Source organism: Thalassophryne amazonica, unplaced genomic scaffold, assembly GCF_902500255.1.
Source record: "Thalassophryne amazonica unplaced genomic scaffold, fThaAma1.1, whole genome shotgun sequence".
Taxonomy (NCBI): domain Eukaryota; kingdom Metazoa; phylum Chordata; class Actinopteri; order Batrachoidiformes; family Batrachoididae; genus Thalassophryne; species Thalassophryne amazonica.
In genome coordinates, this window is record NW_022986299.1 from 53344 (window position 1) to 75612 (window position 22269).

General features: G+C 43.5%; 1 protein-coding gene across 1 annotated transcript in view; it reads left to right on the forward strand.

Annotated features, from left to right (window-relative positions):
• Nucleotides 1-9040: 9040 nt before the first annotated feature.
• Nucleotides 9041-22269, forward strand: part of nelfb (negative elongation factor complex member B) — a 116739-nt gene continuing 103510 nt past the window's right edge. The window contains exon 1 of the mRNA XM_034165548.1: nt 9041-9227. Coding sequence (XP_034021439.1) covers nt 9126-9227 — 102 coding nt within the window. The 5' untranslated portion in view covers nt 9041-9125. The remainder of the gene's footprint in view (nt 9228-22269) is intronic.

Here is a 22269-nt window from a genome sequence, read left to right on the forward strand (position 1 = left end):
TTGTGAGCAGACATGTGAGATCGACGTCAGGAGAACAATCTCACCATCACGGACGCAGAGACCGCTCCAGGTTTGACGCCACAGTCTGTGAAGGAGGATTGGGTGAGGTCTCACGCTCTTCAGCACACTTCCTGAGGTAATTTGGTTTTGGTGACTTTTGTGAAGTAATGACAGTGGATTTGGTGTCCCTCACACCTTGTTGTATCGAGCTGTCACGTTATGTTAATTGTCTAATCAGCTTCTGCTGCAGTGGAGATTTGAACTGAGTTGTTCCGTGCCTGCAGGGTAAGAAGCTGATGTATGGATTTAAGCCAGGAAGTGTTTGCTGATTGCATGCACCTTTGAGTTGTGTCTCTCTGTGTGGAGTGATTGATCTCTGCTCCCCTCCACAGCATGTCTTTTTCCTGGTTCTCTCCCTCAGCCCCAACCAGTCCCAGCAGAAAACTGCCCCTCCCTGAGCCTGGTTCTGCTGGAGGTTTCTTCCTGTTAAAAGGGAGTTTTTCCTTCCCACTGTAGCCAAGTGCTTGCTCACAGGGGGTCATTTTGACCGTTGGGGTTTTACATAATTATTGTATGGCCTTGCCTTACAATATAAAGCGCCTTGGGGCAACTGTTTGTTGTGATTTGGCGCTATATAAAAAAATTGATTGATTGATTGATTGATTGGAGTTGGACTCACCTCATGTTTTCTTTCTTCACAGACTCGGTTTGTCGCGGCCACCTGGGGGGTGTCGGCGGGGTCCCTGGGTCCGAACTGCTGTGGCTCCGGACCGTTTGCGCTGTTGAGAGCGCGCCGTGTTTCCACCTCACCAGACCGCGGACTTTTTTAGTTGTTTAAGCACTGCATCTCACTGTTATGTTCATTAAATTCTGTTATCCTTTGAACCGTGCTCTGCTTATTTTATGCTGGGTCCTTTCAAACGCTGGGTCGGTGCTCTGACCGCGTCCGAAACATAACAGTAGTCTCTGGCCATTTAACAATGGACCAGCGGAAGCAGAGACGGTATTTTTGCTGGGAAGGCTGCAGCAGATGTTGGAGTTGATCCAGGATCAGTTGCGGGTGCTCTCCGCTCGGCTTGTGCGCGTTGGTGCACGCATGGTGGAGTTTACAGCTTGGGTCGCGTCGCACTCCGCTGTTATGGCTGTAGCCCCGTCTCCTCCCGTGCAGCTGGCTCCGACACCTGTTGTAGCAGCCCCGGTGGTATTTAGTTTGCACGTTAAGCTGTTTGGTATAACCTGCTGTCGTTTGCAGCAGTGTGAATTGGTTTTTACTCTGTTACCACGGGGATTTTCTTATTTGGCACTTTGGCTCCCTCTGTTGGTGACAGAGTCACATTACCATTCAGGTTCAAAGGATGGAAAACACAATGTTTTTCCATTGTTTGCACTTGACGATGTAGGCCAATGGTAGTTTTTTTTTTTATTGGTCTATTATCTGTTTCTTGTTTTAGTATGAGGTGTTTTTATCAGGGGTTAATTTGTTGTTTTTGTGGGTTTTTAAAGCACTGTCTGTGGTCTGGTGTAGTTGAAAATGCAGGCTGTCTGGAGCATAGTTTGACCCAGGTGACTTTATGTTAGTCTGTTAGCCTTTCTTTTTTATTTCTTTTGGTTTCACCTCCCAGGGTTTGATGGGACGGTCCTCTGGGGGGTGATGGGGGGGTAATTGGGTTGTTTTTTCTTTTTTTTGTTTTTGTTGTTCCCTCTCTTCTCCTCTGGCTCCAGCCGTGTGAGCTGTACGTTGTCGGCGTTGCTGGAGTGGTACAGTTTGGTTATGCTGGGCGTTTCCCAGGTAACCTCTGCACCCGGGAGGGGGGGGGGGGGGGTTTGGGGTATTTTTTTTTTTTTTTTTTATTCCCTGTCTTCTCCTCCAGCCCCAGCCATTTGAGCCGTACGTTGTCGGCGTTGCTGGGGTGGTGCAGTTCGGTTATGCTGGGCGTTTCCCAGGTCACCTCTGCACCCGGGGGGGGGGGGGGTTTGGGATATTTTTTTTTATTCCCTTTACAACCTCCAGCCTTGGCGCGCCTCTGTGCCATTTGCCATTGGCGTTGCTGGGGTGGTGCAGTTCGGTTATGCTGGGCGTTTCCCAGGTAACCTCTGCACCCGGGTGGGGGGGGTTTAGGGGTGTTTTTTGTTACTTCCCTGTTCCACCTCCGGCTTCAGCGCGCCTTTGAGCCGTACGCCATCGGCGTAGCTGAGGTTTGGGGCAGTGGGATATACCCGCAGCTGGTGGCTGGTTTAAAAGTCGGAGGGGTGGCGCCGTCTTGTGCCGTATGCCATTACCGCTGTTCCACTCCTCCCGGTTGACTTTTGGGGTATAGTCGTGGTTGGTGACACTGGACGTACTTCCAGTTTCCACTGCGCTGAGGGGGTGGGGTTGGGGTTGTTGTTTTGTTTGTATGTTTTTTTGTTTGTTTTTCCCCCTTTTTCCGCCCTCAGGGTGTGACTGTGGTGTCCTCTGGGGGGAAAGGACTGTGGGTCCATCTAGCCATAGACGGCCGGGGCTGGGTCTGTTAGTCATGAGGGGGGGGGGCGTCTCCTGGGGTTTGATGGAACGGTCCTCTGGGAGGCGCTGGGAGTCCCCGTGGGTGACTTTGGATCCCAGAGGGACCTCGGCTGTGGTTATTACTCCTGGAGCTGGCGGGATGTCCTCTGGGGGGTGTTGGTCCCTACATATCGTCCGGGGGGGGTTGGGTGTTAGCGTTTTTTTTTTTTTTTGTTTGCAAGCTTAAGTTTGGGTTGTGTTTTTTCTTTTCTCCTCTTCCCAGGGTTTGATGGAACGGTCCTCTGGGGAGGGGGGGTTGGTATGGTTGTTTGTGTTGGTATGGTTGTTTGTGTTTGTCTTTTTTTTGTTTATGACTAAGCAGATTTTAACACATAGTCGGAAGAAGGCTGAGTGCACAGGTTTAAGAACTCCTGGCCAAACTTATGCAAAGTGAACAACTAAAGCAAGAGTCGACAGGAATGAACGCAAAGGTGGAGACTCTAACAGGTTTGCTAAACGAAACAGAGGGCAAGACCATTCAAGTCAACAAAGGATGTCTCTGCACTGGAGTGTCAGCTGCGGAGCAGTCTGCTGCAGACAGGCTCAGGATGGGAAAGGATGGGCTCCAGGATGAGAGTGATGGTCTCGGCACAGAGTTCCCTGTTGACAGAGAAGAGGCGGCTGGGAGCGTGCGTTATCCAGCTGAGGGAAGAGCTGGAGAGGATCAACATTGAGATGATCAATGACTGCATGAAGAAAATTAACATTGCAGGTGGAGCAGCTGATGATGGAGCTGTCGTCAGAGCACAGTAACGCACAGCTCCTGGAGACGGGCCTTTCCCAGCTGGATCGTCAGCACAAGGAGCCGAAACTGAAGCTGCAGGAGGTGTTTTTTGGTCCCAGCCAACATTCCAGCCATGGTCCCTGGAGGGGGGCTTTGTTTTTTCTGGCCCAGGTCCGTGTGGTCGCCGGGAGGCTTCCCGTGAGGGTGGGGTACTGTTGTGGGCTGGGGTGTTTGGCTGGCTTGGTTTTTGTTTTCTGTTTCTCCCACCAGGTGGTATGCATTCAGGACTGAGTGGCTGAGCATCAGGACCTCACCCTGAACACCTGAGGCTTGTTATCACGTGCAGGTCATTAGGACTCACAGCTGTGGTGTATTTTGTCTTAATCAGAGATTGCTGCATTTAAACCTTGAATGCACAGTGTGTGATTGCCAGAGACCCGACCTTGTGAGCAGACGTGTGAGATCGACGTCAGGAGAACACTCTCACCATCACGGATGCAGAGACCGCTCCAGGTTTGACGCCACAGTCTGTGAAGGAGGATTGGGTGAGGTCTCATGCTCTTCAGCACACTTCCTGAGGTAATTTGGTTTTGGTGACTTTTATGAAGTAATGACAGTGGATTTGGTGTCCCTCACACCTTGTTGTATCGAGCTGTCACGTTATGTTAATTGTCTAATCAGCTTCTGCTGCAGTGGAGATTTGAACTGAGTTGTTCCGTGCCTGCAGGGTGAGAAGTTGATATATAGATTTAAGCCAGGAAGTGTTTGCTGATTGTGTGCACCTTTGAGTTGTGTCTCTCTGTGTGGAGTTGGACTCACCTCATGTTTTCTTTCTTCACAGACTCGGTTTGTCGCGGCCACCTGGGGGGTGTCGGCGGGGTCCCTGGGTCCGAACTGCTGTGGCTCCGGACCGTTTGCGCTGTTGAGAGCGCGCCGTGTTTCCACCTCACCAGACCGTGGACTTTTTTAGTTGTTTAAGCACTGCATCTCACTGTTATGTTCATTAAATTCTGTTATCCTTTGAACCGTGCTCTGCTTATTTTATGCTGGGTCCTTCAAACGCTGGGTCGGTGCTCTGACCGCGTCCGAAACATAACACAAACTCTGCTCCAGAAGAGGAAGAAAGTTTCTGTCAAGCTTGTGTTGAGGGCAAAATATCTAGAAAGCTTTGCAAGCCAATAGGAGAAATACGATCAAAACACAAGTTACAACTAGTACATAGTGATGTCTGTGGTCCTATGCAGACTGAGTCACTAGGTGGGAAAAAGTATTTTGTAATTTTCATTGATGACTACTCCAGATGCTGTAAAGTGTATTTCATGAAAGAAAAAAGTGAGGTTCTGAGCAAGTTCAAAGAGTTTGAAAAAACATTCTCAAATGCGTGTGGAAAGAAAGTCACAAGACTCAGAACAGACAATGGTGGAGAATACACATCAAGGGCATTTCAAGAATGTTTGAAAGCTCAGGGCATTCACCATGAAATGACTGTTCCACAAACACCTCAGCAAAATGCTGTTGCAGAGAGAAAGAACAGGACTCTAGTGGAAGCAGCTAGAAGTATTCTGTCTCATGCAAAGCTACCAAACATGTACTGCGCAGAAGCTGTTGCAGCTGCATCTTACATTCAGAACAGATTGCCAACATCTGCTATAAAAAAAAGGAGACGCCCTATCAAAGATGGTATGGGAGAAGACCAGACATTAGTCATACGAGAGTATTTGGTTGTGTTGCTTATGCTCACGTCCCAGATACAGACAGAAAAAAGCTGGATAAAAAAACAGTCAAGCTTCACTTCCTGGGACATGAAACCAACGCCAAAGGTTATCGTCTGTGGGATGAAGACAAGAGGAGAGTACTCATTCACCGAGACGTCATTTTCAATGAGAAGGACTTTGGATGGAAGCAGGGTGAGAAGGACTCCTGTTCAGAGAATGAGGTGACTCTAAACACAGATGAATACTGAGGACACGGCTGAACGTGAACCAATAACAGAAAGACGCAGGATCAGAAAACCTCCAAAGAGATATGGATATGATGAGTTTGCTGACAGTTTGCAAACACATGTTGTGCTACAGAGTCAAACACCTTGAAGCAGCTGATCTGGAATATGAGTCACTGCTGGAAAATGTACAAAAGATACAAAGATACAAGTGCAGACTTGCTGCTAAAGGCTACTCACAGATTTATGGTGCTGACTATGAGGAACCTTTTTCACCAGTGGCACAATTCAGCTCTACTCGCACACTGTTGTCATTTGCTGTGCAGAAGATAAGATAAACTTTATTGATCTCACAGAGGAGAAATTCACAATAATCTGAATATCTGAATAATCAGAATAATCTCAATGTGCATCAAATGGATGTTGTAACTGCATTCCTAAATGGACACTTGAAAGAGGAAATCTACATGGAGCAGCCTGAAGGCTACACGAACATCTGGTGTGCAAGCTGAACAAGTCGATATATGGACTGAAGCAGTCTCCATGCTGCTGGAGCAAAGCTTTTACACAGTTCATGAGAAGCACTGGTTTTACACAGAGTAGTTCAGACCAGTGTGTGTGTGTGTGTGTGTGTGTGTGTGTGTGTGTGTGTGTGTGTGTGTGTGTGTGTGTGTGTGTGTGTGTGTGTGTGTGTGAGAGAGAGATCAGGTCAGGAGGTGGAAATATTGGCTGCTGTGTATGTTGATGATTTAATTTTGATTACAGAGTCAACAGAGAGCATGAACAGGTTGAAGGACACACTGAAGAAACACTACAAATGAAAGACATGGGTGAGTTGTCCTACATCCTGGGCATCTCAGTGGTCCAAGACAAAGCAAAGAACCAGATTACACATCATCAAAGACAGTACATCGAGAACACCCTACAAAAGTATGGAGTGGACAGTGCCAATCCAGTTTGCAACTCCAGCTGACACGAATGTGAAGCTAAGAAAGAATGATGATGTCAGTGAGCCTGTGGATCAGAGTGCTTATCAGTCAGTAGTTAGAAGAGTTTGTTGTATGCTGCTATGGCCACATGACCAGACATAGTCCAAGCAGTGAGTGTTGTTTCAAAGTTCAACACAAACCCAAACACTGCACATCTCACAGCTGTGAAAAGAATCCTATGATATTTGAAAGGCACGTTGAATCGAGGACTCAAATCCCAGCGGTCAGAAACAGGGACGCTGACTGGATCTTCAGATTCTGATTGGGCAGGTGATCAGGATGATCGACGCTCCACGACTGGAAACAGCTTCCTTCTTGCTAGAGGAGCAGTGAGTTGACTGAGCAAGAAACAAGCCACGGTCGCACTTTCGACTGCAGAGGCTGAGTATGTCGCTTTAAGCCGAGCCGCACAGGAAGGAATGTGGTTGAGACGAGTGTTAATGGAACTTGGAATGAAAACAAGCCAGCAATCGTCATGAGGAACAATCAAGGAGCAAAGAATCTAATCCAGTTGACCACACAAGAAGCACATAGACATTCACTACCACTACATTTGTGAATGTGTGCAAAGTGGACAAATACAACTGAGGTATTGCTCAACAGACTAAATGTTGGCTGATATTGTAGCCCTTGACTAAACAAAAGTTTGAGTATCTCAGTGATTGATCTCTGCTCCCCTCCACAGCATGTCTTTTTCCTGGTTCTCTCCCTCAGCCCCAACCAGTCCCAGCAGAAGACTGCCCCTCCCTGAGCCTGGTTCTGCTGGAGGTTTCTTCCTGTTAAAAGGGAGTTTTTCCTTCCCACTGTCGCCAAGTGCTTGCTCACAGGGGGTCGTTTTGACCGTTGGGGTTTTTCTGTAATTATTGTATGGCCTTGCCTTACAATATAAAGCACCTTGGGGCAACTTTTTGTTGTGATTTGGCGCTATATAAATAAAATTGATTTGATTTGATTTTATTTGATCTCAGATAAGAGATTGGCGTGTGTGAAGTTTAAAAAATCTGAACATGTGCTGAACATGTCAAAACAGTCTTCATTGTGAGGCAGGTTAATAACTGTTTTACACATATTTGGTGTGTGCTCAAAACAAAAGAGGTAAAAGTCCTAAGTTACAGTTATACAACATTTGTTTTAAAAAGGAGAAAAATGTTTACCAGTTACTGAAAAAAAAATGTCAATGTCATGGTAAAAGTGGGAGTGTTGTAATGATCATTTTACAGGCACATGTATGTTGACTGGGTGTGTTGCCGCCCTCTAGTGGTTAGAATGGAAAAATACTGTTCAATAAAAAAAACCCATGTGAAACGAACGACAGGGACCTTTTATGTAGACAGGTGTGTGTGTGTGTGTGTGTGTGTGTGTGTGTGTGTGTGTGTGTGTGTGTGTGTGTGTGTGTGTGTGTGTGTTTCCAAATCATGTCCAATAAAGTGAAGTGACCCCAGGTGTACTCTGACTAAGCTGTAGAAACATCTCAAGGATGATCAGTGGAAACAGGAGGCACCTGAGCTCAACTTTGAGCTTTATGGCAAAGACTGTGGATACTTATGGACGTGTGATTTCTGTTTTATTTATTTATTGTTATTGTAATAAATTTGCAAAAATCTCATAAACACTTTTTCCAGTTGTCATTATGGAGTGTTGTGTGTAGAATGTTTTTCAGGGAAGAAATGAATTTAACCCATTTTGGAGTAAGGCTGTAACATAAAGAAATGTAGAAAATGTGTGTGTATGTGTGTGTGTGTGCGTGTGCGTGTGTGTGTGTGTGTGAATACTTTTTGGATGCTCTGTAATACACGACTATTTTAGTCATACAAAAGAGAGAACAGATGAGTCTTTAAAGTTGGAATAAACCATTCAACGAGGCTTCGCCTGTTCCAGCTTTCACCTCATGAAATATTGAACTCATTAACATTCATTATTTGTATGTTATTTTATTGAGGGTTTACAGTTAAGAGTAGAATGTAGATTGACAACAACCAGTTTAATTAATACTAGTCTTAAACCTGGCCCTCATTTTGTGATGCAGGGTTTATACAATATGAAATGGATGATTACATATTAAAATTTACAATAAGATATGCACAATATACCTACAGTATGAATATAAATGTATAAAAGCATGGCAATTGCAGTATATAAGATTAAACATTTTATTGTAAAATTGACATAGTAAAACTTCAGGTAGACATATAAAACTGATAGGTTTTTGTTGTAAAATCTTTGAGTCTTAGTAGTTCTAATATTGACAGGAAGATAATACAGCAGTCAGTATATGGTAAAGCTTCTCGTGTCAGAGACACATGTAGACAGTTTCGGCCTGTTCTTAGCCCGTTCTTACAGGATGTATGATATTTAAATCATTTTTACACCAGTGTAATCCTTAGGGATATACTAAGTCCTCTTTTAAATATCATTTTGTGATGCAGACTGTAGACTTGATCTAGAACTGTGAGACATTTTCGCTTTGACGCTTCACCACGCTCTTTCCGTATCGATTAGTGGACTGTAAAGAATATATATATATATATATATATATATATATATATATATATATATATATATATATATATATATATATATATATATATATATATATATATATATATATCAGTCACTCTTTTTTATTCTTTGTAAACTGTAAACCAAATTCTGAAACGTCCCCTGCGGTTCCTTGTATGACGTGTAAACGGTACATAATGCGGAAGTGGCGTGTCATGTAGTGGGCGTGTCTTTCAGTGGGGCGGACGGCCCCTCGGAACCTCTTTTAGTTTTGCGTTTCTGACGGACTGTGTTCAGCTACACCGGAAGTGAGCTTTGGCAGAAAGAAGTGGATCTTTTGCACCGCGTTTTCTTGTTGTTGGTTTTTTTTTCCTTCCCTTTCTCGCTCGTCTGTAGTTTATTTTAATGGATGGTTAAGAGGCAGAAAGCAGGATGTTTGCGGGTCTTCCTGAGCTGGGAATCTCCAACGGCGAGGACCTGAAAGAAACTCTGACCAACTGCACGGAGCCTCTGAAAGCCATCGACCAGTTCCAGGTAACGGAGCACAACATGTTTCACCTTTTACTTTGCTGGGTTGGTGCAGATCACCTTCAGTTTCATCAAAGTCCGTGCAGTAGTTTTGACGTAAATAAATAAACCCATGTGATTTTTATTACGTCCTTGGCAGATGTAGTTGGGCTGAAATTTGCTTTGGGTGCCAAAATGGTGGTCATCTACCCCTCAAAATGAATTGTAGTTAGCCTTATGGAAATACCTTAATTTTGGAGCCAATAAATAAATAGTAAATGGACTGCATTTATATAGCGCTTTTCCATCTGCATCAGATGCTCAAAGTGCTTTACAGTAATGCCTCACATTCACCCTGATGTCAGGCTGCTGCCATCCAAGGCGCTCACTACACACCGGGAGCAACTAGGGGATTAAGGACCTTGTCCAAGGGGCCTTAGTGGTTTTCCAGTCAGGCTGGGATGTGAACCGAAGATCCTCTGGTCTGCAGCCCAACCCTTAACCACTAAACCATCACTTCCCCTAGACAATTAGTTAACTGGCAAAATCAGTGAAAATATAATGGAATTTCATATTTTTCATAAAAATGTGGTAAAATATTGAACATATTTGTAAACTATACTGGTCTATGGAGGTGACATCACACACAACAGAACCAGGCTGGTTTACGTGGAGACATGGTGAAGAATAAGTATGCATCAATGTTGAAGTAAGGTGTAAATAGCATACAGAAAACCTTTTGTCACCTTGACACTGAATTGTTGCATTAGAACTGTCTGATACAGGTGTAAAAGTTGTGTACTAATAGTAGTAATCAATGATAATAGGTTAGGAGACTGTGAGCATTAAGGTACTGTTTGGTCTATCGACATGACGTACATTAATTAGTGAGTTTAGTGGAAGATCGAGAACCCCCACCAAGCATGCTCAGACTGACAACTCAACAACCAGTTTTAGAACAAAAACATCAAGAAGATCATCAGGAACTGGTGGTCTACGGACGTAACAAAACCGTTACGTAATTCACATCCATGGCAGTCATAATGCAGCTGCTGGGAAATGTATCAAAACAGAGGTAAAAATTCTGTTATAGCTGTAAATAATAAATATCCTGTGAAAAATAGACGGCATGGAATTAGTAAAAGCATACATTTGGAGCTTGATATGTTTTTTCAACCATTGAGCTGTGGCATATATGATTGAGTTGTACACATGAATCAACTAATGAAGAAATTAATGCCAGACTTATGATTTTATGTGTATGTTATTCAGTGGAACCCATAGAAATACTTATGGACCCGAGTGTGACATTACAGGATCATACATTTACTATATCACAGTCACAATATTTCCTATAATAATCACAAAGTGAGTTTTTTCTCATCTCTAAATTTGATACTCAACATCATACCTGTGCGACCCGCCCTCGAGCCTTGCAGAGCGCTGTGCATTTCATTTTTTCTTTCTTTCTTATTAATTGGTTAATTAATCCTAATTAACTATTGAATCCTAATTAATGAATGTATTTATTTCTTGCACAGTATGTAAAACAGTGGAAAAGGTCCAGTGACCATTCCATTGAAGTTCATTGTTTATTTCTTTCTTTCTTTAACCTTTATTTAACCAGATAATAAAAACCCATTGAGATCAACATGTCTTTCACAGTGGTGACCTGGCCAAGAAAGGCAGCAGCACACGACATATAAGACAGGACTGACTGATTGATTTTAGAAATTCCACCCAAGATGTACAACAACATATCATGTGTTAAAACATACATATATAATACCTTTATCATGGAATTTCAAGGATACCACAAAAAAGTTGGAAGGCTTATTTCTAAATTATGTGGTTCTTCGGCAAAAAACAAAACAATAGAGCACTGTTTGCTCCCATGGGCCTGGGTGTAGAGGTACGTGGCTCTTTGCATCTTTGGCCTTGCAATCTGAGTTGAGTTTGCAGCTAAGAAGAGCACACACACTGTCATTGGCTAAAATCTGTTCTGTTTTGTTACAATCTTGTGAACCATGGAAAAAGTTGTTTCACTTGAAGCACTTGAATGAGGGATACACAGAAGACATTTGGTCAACTTACTGATGTTGCCAAAGTTGAGCTGGCCTGCAGATATTTTCTTTCCCATACAACCCCAAAACGTGTCAATGGTTGTCCTTTGGCAGGTCTTCATCATCCTGCAGCTGGTACTCAAGGAACTCATCACGCAACACATCAGTGTCAAGGTCAAGCTGGGGGAATGCCTGGGACAACCTTAAACCTGAAACATCATGCCTTCTTTCTGGATCAAGGATAACCAAATCCTTCAACACCTTGTTGAAGAGGGGCAATGACTTCAGCATCTTCTCAACCACACTTTCATAGAACTTCCTGATGGTCTCAAATATACTTGCAGGAGGTGTTTGATCTTTCTCTTGAATCAGGAAGGCTCTTGTTTCATTGCCAATGTTGAGATCCTTATCAGGTAGCTGGTTTTCTTTCCCTTTGTACTTGATCTTGGTCAAATCCTGGTTAACGATGGACTGGACAGGGACAAAATATCCAAGGAATTACTTGATAACACGTTCTATTGCACCATGGAGGTTATGAAGCATCACCCCATCAGCCTGGAAAGCTATGTTAAAGTCACCCAGTGGTTTCAAGGCAGATGTCAAGAAGTAATAGTAAATTTTCATTTCTCTACTCTCTCTTACTTTGATGACACTCTTTGATAAGACCCCTCTTCTCCACATCCTCATGGCTGGTGAAGTATTACTGGAGTGCTGGCCACTGGCAAAGAATTCTCTGCATGCATGTCAGCAAGCTCAACCAATGGGTGCTACAGTACTTCAGAATCTTCTCTGATTCCACACCAGCAAATCCTAGGAATTCTTTGTAGACCGTCTCAAATGCATTTCTTCTGTTGTGAAATTTTACCCAATAATGCACTGTGGAATGCATTTCTTCTGTTGTGAAATTTTACCCAATAATGCACTGTGGAGACACCATGTCCACATTTTGGCTCTCTGTTGGGACTGTTTACACAGAGACTGCTACCTGCTGCTTTGGACTTGAACTAACAGTCTTTTTCAAGACTTTTTTACTTTTTTACCTTTTTACTTTTTTTAACTTTTTTACTGTGCTCCAACGCCTAAGGAAGACCTCTAACGGTCGAAACATCGCGACGGAGCACTTTTATCAGCTAACTTTCATTAGCGTTGGCAGGCTAACTAGCTTGCTAACGCTTTCGTTTTTATTTTTTTATTTTTTTTATTTTTTATTTTTATTTTAGCACCGTTGTCGTGCGTTCGCTGTTGTCGTGCGTTGCCTGTGCTGCTTCATGGCCTGTTTGGTGCCTTGATTGGGGCACTCCTTCTGCTGAATCACCTCTGGATTATTTGCACATTATTCAGTTTGTGTGTTTTTGAGAATCCACTGGCTTAGCGCAGCTATTAGCTCTTAGCCGATTTAGCATGGCGGCTTCTCCTGTCTCTCCCGTACTTTTCTGCTCTGGGTGTGAAATGTTTAGTTATTCCTCGGCCTCCTTTAGCAGTAACGGTACTTGTAATAAGTGCAGCTTATTCGTAGCTTTGGAGGCCAGGCTGGGCGAATTGGAGGCTCGGCTCCGCACCGTGGAAAATTCTACAGCTAGCCAGGTCCCTGTAGTCGGTGCGGACCAAGGTAGCTTAGCCGCCGTTAGTTCCCCCCTGGCAGATCCCGTGCAGTCGGGAAAGCAGGCTGACTGGGTGACTGTGAGGAGGAAGCGTAGCCCTAAACAGAAGCCCCGTGTACACCGTCAACCCGTTCACATCTCTAACTGTTTTTCCCCACTCGACGATACACTCGCCGAGGATCAAACTCTGGTTATTGGCGACTCTGTTTTGAGAAATGTGAAGTTAGCGACACCAGCAACCATTGTCAATTGTCTTCCGGGGGCCAGAGCAGGCGACATCGAAGGACATTTGAAATTGCTGGCTAAGGCTAAGCGTAAATTTGGTAAGATTGTAATTCACGTCGGCAGTAATGACACTCGGTTACGCCAATCGGAGGTCACTAAAATTAACATTAAATCGGTGTGTAACTTTGCAAAAACAATGTCAGACTCTGTTGTTTTCTCTGGGCCCCTCCCCAATCAGACCGGGAGTGACATGTTTAGCCGCATGTTCTCCTTGAATTGCTGGCTGTCTGAGTGGTGTCCAAAAAATGAGGTGGGCTTCATTGATAATTGGCAAAGCTTCTGGGGAAAACCTGGTCTTGTTAGGAGAGACGGCATCCATCCCACTTTAGAGGGAGCAGCTCTCATTTCTAGAAATCTGGCCAATTTTTTTGGATCCTCCAAACTGTGACTGTCTAGCGTTGGGACCAGGAGGCAGAGCTGTGGTCTTATACACCTCTCTGCAGCTTCTCTCCCCCTGCCATCCCCTCATTACCCCATCCCCGTAGAGACGGTGCCTGCTCCCAGACCACCAATAACCAGCAAAAATCTATTTAAGCATAAAAATTCAAAAAGAAAAAATAATATAGCACCTTCAATTGCACCACAGACTAAAACAGTTAAATGTGGTCTATTAAACATTAGGTCTCTCTCTTCTAAGTCCCTGTTGGTAAATTATATAATAATTGATCAACATATTGATTTATTCTGCCTAACAGAAACTTGGTTACAGCAGGATGAATATGTTAGTTTAAATGAGTCAACACCCCCGAGTCACACTAACTGTCAGAATGCTCGTAGCACGGGCCGGGGCGGAGGATTAGCAGCAATCTTCCATTCCAGCTTATTAATTAATCAAAAACCTAGACAGAGCTTTAATTCATTTGAAAGCTTGTCTCTTAGTCTTGTCCATCCAAATTGGAAGTCCCAAAAAACAGTTTTATTTGTTATTATCTATCGTCCACCTGGTCGTTACTGTGAGTTTCTCTGTGAATTTTCAGACCTTTTGTCTGACTTAGTGCTTAGCTCAGATAAGATAATTATAGTGGGCGATTTTAACATCCACACAGATGCTGAGAATGACAGCCTCAACACTGCATTTAATCTATTATTAGACTCTATCGGCTTTGCTCAAAAAGTAAATGAGTCCACTGTTGGGTATTTTCTCCTCCAAACATTCTTAAAACCTTGATAAGACAAACAGAGTCAAGAAACACCAGTGAGACAGAAAGTCAAATTAATCTCGCGCGGAGTGCAGCCAGGCTGTACACCAAGGCTACACTAAAGTCTGGCCTGTGCTCCCGCTCTATTTATTAGAGAAGCCCTCATTACATCATAAAACTTGTCCTAAGGGGGGGGGGGGCGACAACGCGAGACAAGTTTCTTCCCGTAACATAAACACATACGTCAATAAGTGCAGCTGTAAGGAAAAACAGTTTCTTTTACTCTTATCGTCGAAGGTCAGCACATCTCGTTCGTCTGTTGCAGTTATCAGCTGTTCTGCATCTGCCTGGAACACTAAGCATCACATCACAACAGTCAAAACAACCTTCAATTCTTTTACTCCCAGTTCAGCCTGACCCCGTCATGCTTCACTCCCAGTCGTTAGCGGCTACAAAAACAAGTTGTATAATAATAATAAGTACATCCAGCTCTTCATTCCCAGTTCAGATTGACCCCAGCATGCTAAAACAAGGTTGAATAACACGTACAGTCTCAGGGTTAGGTGCAAAACAGCACAACACCGTTCTCATGAGAAAGAAGACAAAGGTACAAATGTTTAACAGTGATAACATATATACAAAATCTTTAACATTCCCCTCCTGTTTATCGCCTGTTAAACATACAGTAGGCATCACCCAGCTTAGCACTTCTTTTTGAGATTTTCACTAAGAGGTTCATCATGGTATGTTCTATAGGCTTACACCCCAGAGGTGATGTCATCATTGTCACCATCATCGGTGTCTGGGTCATCATACTTCCATTGGTCTGGGTACAGGTCATGAGAGTCATCTTCCTCCTCGTTGTCGTCTTGCCCCAGGAGTGGATATGATGCTGGACCCCCTCCTGGTCCTGGACTTATTGCTGTGGTTATCATTCTATTTACAAGGCCTCGGAGACATGGAATACAACAACATCCACACAATGTTAGAATTGCAGCAAATACTGCTATAGACACTAATAGTGAAGAAATCAAAGACCTGCATTTTCCCATCCCTTCCAGCCACCAATCCCAGCCTTAGGTGTTTACTCCACTGTGCTCTTTCATCTTCCTGTTCAACGTCCTCAGCCCGTCGATGGCTTGAGTGAGACTGCCGTCTGCAGCCGTGTTGTTGGGAATGAATGTGCAGCATTGTTCTCCGAACATGGCACAAACACCTCCTTTCTCTGCCAACAACATATCCAGAGCAATACGGTTCTGGAAGGCCATAAGGGACGTGGCTTCTAACTGTGAATGGACAGCCTTAAATCCTTCCTCAGTCCAATTTCCTAATTTCTGTACATTGTAGTGGATGTAGTTTATTCTGTCCACGTTTTTATTAATTGAACACCACCAACAGATGGAAGATTCGAATCCAGCTGCTATTTGATCAACCAGTTTATACTCGTCAGGCACTCCTCTGGGGACTCCTATTGCATCAATATATGTTGGATTTCCCACTCCTTTCCAATCTCTTTTTACTCTATGTCTGGCTATGCCTTTCTGCCAATCTTCAGGAATAAGAGAGGCTGCATATGTCGTAACGTCTTCAGGGGTCATGGGTATAGCTTTAACTGGTAACAATAATGATATTAATGCACAATAACCTGACACATTTCGTGGCAGTCTGTCAAAGATTCTGTTATCACCACACCACCACCATACGTCACTCCTACCGACAGGTTTGAATGTGGGAGTACTATGGACCACATTCTTACACCAGGCAGTGTGGTTTAAGCTACCCAAAGTCTTACTTGTCCCTGTCAAGTGTACACATGTGTGGTTAGCATGCCCAACTTTGCTTGAAAATAACGGTTTGGTCTTAGTCAATTTGGTCAATGGATAGATCTTGTCCCACTTAGAACAATTGTTGTTTGCTGCAATGTATGTCTGTGTCATAACAGTCAGCAGACAGTCTTTGGGTAATGCTGCCGGTATTACCTGTAATATAGGTCTGGGTCCCATACATACAACACAGTCCTTCTTTGCTGCTAGTCCTGCTTGTTCTGCCATTAAAAGCCAATTGTTATTTTGTCCACTAATTCCTGTAGTTACTAGGAACCAGTCATCTGCCTTCATGTCTTTTGTGCCTTGTACGGACATCCCCTTTGCTTGTATGGACACCCCCTTTGCTTGTATGGACACCCCCTTTGACGTACTTAATTCGGTCAATATTGGTTGCTGTACTCTATCTGTTTCACAGAGGAAAAAATGGAAATACGGATCTTTTCCTGGTTTGTATACCCAAAGGAGGAACAACCAACAGTCTCTCTCTATATCAGGTGGGAATATGGTTCCTTTTTCTGTGGTATTCACCACTATAAACAGCTTATCATCTGTTTGATGCATTTTGAGAATTTGACTCTGGTACCTAGCCCAGTCGGTTTGTGCCCATCTTGGTGTCCATCTACTCCATTCATCGGCTACCAACGTTTCCCATCTCTTATCTTGTTGATCATTGGTCATATACCATGAGAAACTATTTCCGTAATTAGTCCCTCTGTCACCATCCCCACCATCCCATATTCCATGGGTAAGAGCACTATATGGTACAGAGATGACCACAGAACCATTTCTAGGAATGCAGGCTTGTACACCAAATCGGTACGCATTGTTCCTATCACAGCTATGTACTGTGGCATTTATCATTGGACTGGGGTCTTCGTTACTTCTTTTTGGTCTCTGCAATCTGCGGAGGTGATCCTTATTATCATGTCCCGTGCTTATGGCTTTTAATAATAAGCCCAATCCAAAAAAGAAAAGTAGCATAACAAGGACTGTCCATGGGGTCCAGAAACCCTCGTTCTTTTTGTTTTTTCCTTTCGCCATTTCTGCACACTACAGCACACCTATGTTCAGAACAGTGGCTTCTTAATGTCTTCTGCTAGCTTTCGTGTCTAACCTGGATCTTAACACCAAGCTCACACACTATTACTAGTCTTGTCCTACTGTTCTTACTGTTTGTCTGTGTCTGCAGAAATGACTTTCTTACAGTGAGCACTATTGTATTAACAAAATGCGCTCCATTATCTGAATAAACTGTTTCTGGTATTCCAAATCATGGAATGATGTCTTTGCACAATGCCTTAGCCACTGTAAGTGCATCTGCATGTTTTGTAGGGAACAATTCTACCCATTTTGAGAAGGCATCAATTACGACTAAACAAAATTCCTTCCCTTCATGTTTACTCAGCTGTATATAATCCACATGAATCACTTGAAAGGGATATTGTGGTGTTGGAAATTTGCCTCTTTGGGGTCTCAAATTGCCTTGTGAATTGTGTTTTGCACATGTCATGCATGCTCTACAATGCTGTTTTGCATATGCATCGAACCCATAAGGACAAAAAATAGATTGCAATTGCGATATCATACCCCCTGATGAGACATGCGTCACGCCATGGCTCATAATAGCCGCCCATTTAAACATATTTTTTGGCAATATGGGTTTCCTTTGTGGTCACACGTACAAATCATTTGCATATGTAGCTCCTTTAGTTATCCACATTTGTTTTTCTCTGTCAGTTGCCTGCTGTTGCATGTCAGCAAGCAGTGTACGACCTAAATGCAAATCTGGAGTGGTTTCCTGTACAACAAAAATAGAAGAAGCTGCTGCTGCCTCTTTTGCTGCTCTGTCAGCAAAATCATTTCCTTTTGAAACACTGTCAGAGCCTTTGGTGTGAGCAGCACATTTGCATATAGCAATTTGTTGAGGCAATTTCACAGCTTGCAGTAGTGCAGTTAGGAGAGTGGCATGAGTCACCGGCTTTCCAGATGATGTCACCATTCCACGCTCTTCCCACAGTTTTGCAAACACATGCACTGTGCTGAAAGCGTACTGGCTGTCTGTATAAATTGATACAGCCGTACCTTTAAACAGATAGCAAGCTGCAGTTAAAGCAACTAATTCAGCTGCTTGTGCTGAAAATGACGATGGCAATGAAGCAGAGTCCAATACTTCTGAATTTGTGACAACAGCATATCCAGATTGTGTTTGTCCATAAGCATTTTTAGTGGAAGAACCATCCACATACACAATTGTACTGTTTGGGATGGGTGTGTCCCGGAGGTCCGGGCGTGCTTTCGTACAGACTGTCGCTACATCAAGACAATTGTGTGGCTCACCATCCTCAGGTAAAGGTATCAATGTGGAGGGATTCAATGTTGTACAGCGCTCTACCGTAAGGTGTGGTTGTGATAATAGCAAGGACATGCACGAAAGATGTCTTGCTGGGGACAAAAGGCTCATGTTTGTCTGCAACAGAAGTGCAGAAACTGCATGTGGAACTTTCAGTGTCAACTGATGGAATAGAACAACATTACTGCTACTTTGAACAGCCATAGAGGCTGCAATAACAGCTTGTACGCATGGTGGTAGAGCACTTGCCACTGCATCCAATTTAGATGAGTAGTAGGCAACTGGCCGTAATTTTGAGCCATACACTTGAACCAAAACACTAGTCATGAACTTATTCTTACAACCAACTGTTTGAATGAATGGTTTACTATAATCTGGTAGTGCCAAAACTGTGGATGACACTAATGTTTGTTTGACTTTTACAAAAGCTTCCTCAGCATCTCTGTTCCATTCCAACACGGTTGACATTGAAATATCATCCTTGTACATCAAATCAGAAAGTGGACTAGTCAATTCTGCATAACAGGGAATCCATGCCCTGCAGTAATTAGTCAGTCCAAGAAATGACATCATCTGCTTTTTGGTCTGTGGTTTTGGAGCGTGCAAAATTGCTTCCTTCCTGTCAGACAGGATCGTGCGCCCTGTGGCTGATAATTCATGTCCTAAATATTTTACTTTATCCCTACACAACTGAACTTTGTTTTTACTCACTTTGTGGCCATTATCAAATAAGAAACATAATAATGCTACTGTGTCAGTTATGCAGTTTTCTCGTGTGTCAGAGGCAATCAAAATGTCATCAACATACACTAATAGTTGGCTATCTGCCGGTGGAATGAAACTGGCTAAACATGCTGACATGACTTGAGAATAAATAGTTGGACTCTGCGTAACCCTGCGGTAACCTGGTGAATGTATATCGTTGTCCTTTAAAGGTAAAAGCAAACCAGAATTGACTATCTGGGTGTACTGGCACAGAGAAAAATGCATTACTTATGTCAATTACTGAGAAACTATTAGAATTTGGTCTCAGCGAATTTAACAAGGTGTGTGGATCTGGAACACATGGTGCTCTTTTAATCACAGCAGCATTTACTGCCTGCAGATCTTGAATCATTCTCCACCCCACTGAGGGCGGAGCCTTTTTCACAGGAAATATGGGTGTGTTACATGGTGAATCTAGACATGGTACTATAACTCCTGCTGTTAATAAATTCTCTATTACTGGCCTGATTCCTTCAATTGCATCAGGTTTCAATGGATACTGTCTTACACATGGTCTGTATTCTGTTTTTGGTCGTATAACTACAGGTTGTGCATTTTTTTATCAGTCCTATGTCTGAAGGACCTGTTGTCCACAATCCTGATGGTACCGAAGAGAGAAGATCATCTTCTTCAGGACTCAACTGATACACTCAGGATTGTGAAGTGGACACATCAATATGTGTTCCAGCTGTCAGCACCAATGAGACATTAACTGGCACTTTATACAATTTAGTTGATGGACTGAACTCCGTTCGTGGTCCAACTCTGCTCCAATCAGTGGCTGACAAAGCTGTTATGACTGTCAGTCCCAATTCTTGCCATTCTGTCAAATATGGTTTACAAAGTGACACATGTAATGGCATACCTGTGAATCTCAATTTTAAAACATCTTCAGTGGCACCTGTTACTGTTATGACAGCTGTTGAGTTGCCATCATGAATCAAATCGGTCATTGTCAGCTTCACAGGTGAAACGTTTTTCAATTTGTTTTCATACACAGGTGTTCCTGGCAATATGCCACTATGGACCCTAAATACATTCTCAAATCTGCATCTAAACTCTGTCCATGGTTCTCCTTCTTTCTGTGTTGTCCTGGTAATTTCAGTGTAATTTATTTTTGGTCCTAACACACATTTTGCTCGTGTAATCATAGCTTTCACTCGTGTTTGCAAGACTGGATCATCATGTGGCAACGGTACGCCATCCTGGTCTGCAGGATTCCAGTCTCCGCGTACCTGACTCCATTTAGGGCCACATGCTTTCATCCACACCTGTTGGACTTCAGGTCCACTAAGGTGGTAAGAACTTCTAATGTTTTCTATATCCTGCATAAATCCCTCAATATCGACATGTGGCGATGGTATCATGTCGACTGCTGCTTTGATATCATCAGCATTCCATGTTCGATATACGAGCATGGTTGATCGATGTCCTGCTGTTCCTGCACGTGGATTTGGTACTTCTATCATAGGATAGGCACCTCCCTGGTCACTGTGTTCCACCATGGGAGGGGCTGTAGGCACTCTCGCTTGACTGCGTGTTTGTGGTTTTTCTGGTTTTTCACTTTTTACCTTAGGTTTTACTGCCAAATCATACTGTGGTGGCGGTACATCGTCATCCTCTGGTAGAGGAGATAAAGGTCTCTTTGTCACCGACGATCCAGCCGGCGGTGGTTGTTGAGGTTGTTCTGGTTCTCTGTGCTGAATTATCACATCTTCTTCTGCCTTACCTACAGCTTTCTTTTTCCTTGCTTTCTCTAATCGTCGCTTCTCTGCTCCCTTCCGTCTGTTCTCTGCTTCCTCCTCCCAAAATGCCACTAAATCTGCCCCTACTTTCTGCATCTTTTTCTCATCACCTTTATGTTCCTGTTCTAACTCTTTCTTTAGCTTCTGTATGCTGATCAGGTTCAGTCGTACGTCAAAGTCATGTTTATTTATCCAGGTCTCCAATTTCTTTGTTGCTTTTGGATTTTTTGCTTCCATAAATTTCCAGTCGTCAGTTGATAAATTTTCCTTATTTTTAGACGTCTTACCCCCCATTTTTATTATCCCTTGTTATAATTTGGACTTCAGACGGGGGCACACCTAGGGTGTTCTAAATCTGAAGTTTTCACACTTTCTTTGGACGTGACAATTAATTTGCCGTCGTGTGGTTGATTCCTTTCACCTCCCCGTAGGAAGCGGAATCACTTGCCTCCGCATCCACACACGGTTGTCACTAACGTTGTCCAAAGTTTTACACTTTCACACAGTTATTCTATTTACACTTACACAAAACACTATTTACACATAGAAACACCTGTAATAACCGTACGCGTATTCTTAGGCCAGGGGAGCTCGCCCTCCCGTGAAATTTAACTAATGTCCTGCATTAGGGGACTCCGCCGTCCCTGCTAGATTTAACTGCCTTTTTACAGTGCACGTATTTCTACCCGGGATTTCCTTTACGTATTAAAACAGAGGAGTCCGTACCCTCCTTCCGGAATTTAACTACGTGCGTCCCTCGCAACCGTAGAGGAGTCCGCCCTCCTTACAGAGTTTAACTGTGTTTCATTAACAGACGATTCTGTATCATCGCTTACGGAGTTTAACTGTTTTATGTGATCTGATCACCACTCACTCAGTACTGTTACAAAGAAATTCTACTCACTGACTCGACCTCCTGTCTGTCTCCTTCGGGAAAATCTCGTCAACCAGACGATGCCAATGGTGGTCGACAATTGCAGACACGATCAATCGATCGGACCTTGGCCAAGGATTTACGTCTGGACTTGACGACCTCCGCCGGACACCTCCGGTGTTGTTGAGATCCCGGACGTAGCCCCCAGTCAATGTTGGGTATTTTCTCCTCCAAACATTCTTAAAACCTTGATAAGACAAACAGAGTCAAGAAACACCAGTGAGACAGAAAGTCAAATTAATCTCGCGCGGAGTGCAGCCAGGCTGTACACCAAGGCTACACTAAAGTCTGGCCTGTGCTCCCGCTCTTTTTATTAGAGAAGCCCTCATTACATCATAAAACTTGTCCTAAGGGGGGGGGG